We start from the raw sequence: 3,121 nt of genomic DNA, 5'->3' as shown, positions 1-3,121 counted from the left end.
CATATGAGCTCGGGTGAACAGTAAAATCGAACAAAAATCAAAAAAATTTCAAAAATTTCCAAAATTTTTTTGGTAGAAACATTGACAAAAGTTTTAAGTGCTTGCAAAAATTCGTCATGAAATCACATTTCTAGAAGGCGTGGCAAAAAAACAAAATCGGTACTCTGAAAATGCTACTTTCAAAAGCATTTTGGAGGCTGAATTTATTTTTTTTGCCACGCCTTACAAGAATGTGATTTCATGATGAATTTTTGCAAGCACTTAGAACTTTTGTCAATGTTTCTCTGAGAATTTTTTTGGAATTTTTTGAATTTTATTTTATTTTTTTTCGATTTTACTGTTCACCGAGCTCAAATGAGCTCGGGAGCAGAAAGGCACTTTCGGGTGTTGTGTTCTCTCTGCAGCCTCGATTTCTTTGGCAACGGTGGTTGACGGCTGCGCACATCAGCCTTTTTGCGGCCTGTACGTGATGTTAGGTGCCTCGAACGATGGCCACGACGGTCTCACAAACGATGGCGATGAACGATAGCCGCGGCAGCATTTCTACAACATCGTTTTCATTGCAACTTTTTTTTGCAACATGGTCTCTGTTATGACCTCCGTTGCAAAAGTTGTAAAAGAGATCTACAACATCACCTATGTTGTAAAAAAAATCTGCAACGTGATCTTCGTTGTAAACGTTTCTGCAACACGAGATCTGTTGCAAAGGGGTCCACAACATTCCCTTTGTTGCAATGCGAGGACGGGGTTTGACCGTTGGACAGTTGATCACAAGATAAAAGGTTCTCGACAAATATTTGCTTGCAGTCAATGTTCGGAAAGGACTACCAGAGTTTCAAGGTGTTTATACCTCAATACATGATGTCAGTCGGTATTTGGTTGCTCGTCAAAAATTAAGAAGTTGATTCTGCTGTCACACGACCCCCTAGAATGTACACGGTGTATTACACAGAAGGATTCCTTTTCATTCAGAAATTGCGACGCCAGAGGGCAACAAATGAGCTCACGGCGCAAACATGCAACCGACATGCTAAACTAGATTCAGTTGATGAGTGCGCTGAGTTGACCGAGTATCGCAGGGTGGCTGCTTGCATCCCTAGCTCCAGTGCCGACGATATATAGAGAGGTCTGTGTATTTACACGAGGGCATGGCGCACCACCATGCACACAATGTTTGCTGCTCACTCTTTGGTCGTGCCGAGGGCCAGGGATTTCAGTTCTGGCATCAGCCTCTCTTCTAGGTCTTCCTTCTTCTCCAGCATCCGGTCCGATGCACAATCATCATCCTGCAGGGCAAAGACACGATGATGCATGATTGCGCAAATGATGAGCACAGACCATATTACTTGATGTATATCAGAGGGTGTCGGGTAGATGGGGAAAGCACAGAATATAAATTAAGAGTACATGTATAGAGTTCAGTGCAGAAACGGGATAAAGTTACGGAACGCTACGCATGGCAAATCTAACGTTTTTCATGGCAACTCATGTTTTCCTTCATGATGGCAAATTTAGTTTACAAGCACGTCAATCTCCTGGGAAACACAAATAAACTGAGGCGGAATTGCCATGCTTGCCAACTAAACTTGCCATCCTCGGCACACGTAACTTGCCATGAAAACGTTTGATTTGCCATGCCTAAGAATCTGACATCGGATTTGTAGCGAAGTCCAAAAGTTATGGAAGGATAACCAACTAATCCTTTTATAATGCACACAACAGTGAGCAGGGATATATTCGAAATGGTTGGAGTGGACTTACATCACCCGTGGCAGCAGCTTGTAGTGCAAGAACTTTCACGGTAGTGGCGTGATATTCAGTTAAAACCTTGAAGGTTGAAGCTGGTAGCTTGTCCTGAAAAACAGAGGATATGTATGATCACACAGGCACGGATTTTGCTAAATTTAGCAGTATTATCTGAATATGTGAAATAAGCCAACATCACAGGCAGGCCAAAGCATCCTAATTCTGTAAGACTGCTATAAAACTAAAACCTAAGAGGCTAAGAAACTATGGCCAGAATGCAGACTGCCAATCATTAATCGAAAAGCCGGCAGGATTTTGATGGCTAATTATAATATCTGGAAATACTGGCGGGGCCGTGGAGCGACATACAGGAAACATAATATCTGTCATGCTGTTTCAACAGGTTATGAAAAGATCAAACATGCAAAAAAAAGAGATAAAATTTAATAACACCGACTAGAAAGATTTATTGAGCATTTCAATTTAGAAATAGCCCCACAACTTCAAAACCAGCAAAGCTTAGTCCCTCGACTTTTAAAACCGGATAAGTTTAGTCCCCTGTGCCGCTTCGGGTGGTTCTCTAACGACATGGGGTGGTATACAGAGAATAAAGGGGGGGCAGGGAAGGTTGCGCGCTGCCTTCAGCCTTACATCGCACTCCCCGCCGCCTCGTGGGCGCACAAACAGAGCAGCAGCACAGCACTCCAGTCCATGCCAGCTGCGACATATGCCTGTCTGACTTTGCCGATGGCGAAACTGTCCAGGTGCCAGCCTGCTGGATGGCGGCAACGCGACTTTCCGGCGAGAGTGGACTTGCAGCACTGGCTTGATGTGGTCCGCTCGTAGTAGATATGTTGCAGGTCGATGCATGTAGGCAGCAAAAGCAAAGCAAACTGCTAGCTCACATATGCACGTTAATTTATCACTGATTCGGTCGTTCAGAGGTTGAAGATGCTCTTACATGATGTGAGGGAGATAGAGAGCAAGAATTAAAGTGGACAAAAATGGGTAGGTGTGGTGCCCATACTTGCCAGCTTGAGTCAAAAATCACTCCACGGCGACAGGAAACCACTCGAAGCGGTACGAGGGAGTAAGCTTATCCGGTTTTGAAAGTTGAGGGACTAAGATTTGCTGGTTTTAGAGTTGAGGAACCATTTCTATACTTTTGAAAAAGTCGAGGGACAAAAAATATACTTTTCCCTTTGTGCAATATGGGCAGAAATACGTCCAACAGTGACAACCGAGGATTCCCTCTGCCTACGTTACGAGTCTTGTGATGCAAGGAACCAAACCCCTCTATACTAATTACTGGTTTCACTTGTCCAAGTAAAACAAAGGTAAGCCAAGGACACACAATACAAACAGATTAAATAGC

At 43.6% G+C, this 3,121-nt stretch overlaps 1 protein-coding gene across 1 annotated transcript in view; it reads right to left on the bottom strand.

Annotated features, from left to right (window-relative positions):
* Positions 1–776: 776 nt before the first annotated feature.
* Positions 777–3,121, bottom strand: part of LOC119318553 (E3 UFM1-protein ligase 1 homolog) — a 10,352-nt gene continuing 8,007 nt past the window's right edge. Inside the window, exons 19-20 of the mRNA XM_037593130.1 lie at positions 1,762–1,854; positions 777–1,286 (exon numbers count right to left, since the gene is read on the bottom strand). Of these exons, the coding sequence (XP_037449027.1) occupies positions 1,182–1,286; positions 1,762–1,854 (198 nt within the window). The 3' untranslated portion in view covers positions 777–1,181. The remainder of the gene's footprint in view (positions 1,287–1,761; positions 1,855–3,121) is intronic.

Source organism: Triticum dicoccoides, chromosome 1B (genome assembly GCF_002162155.2).
Source record: "Triticum dicoccoides isolate Atlit2015 ecotype Zavitan chromosome 1B, WEW_v2.0, whole genome shotgun sequence".
Lineage (NCBI taxonomy): Eukaryota > Viridiplantae > Streptophyta > Magnoliopsida > Poales > Poaceae > Triticum > Triticum dicoccoides.
The sequence above is the reverse complement of the archived record's forward strand: the minus strand, read 5'-3'. Positions and strand labels throughout refer to the sequence as shown.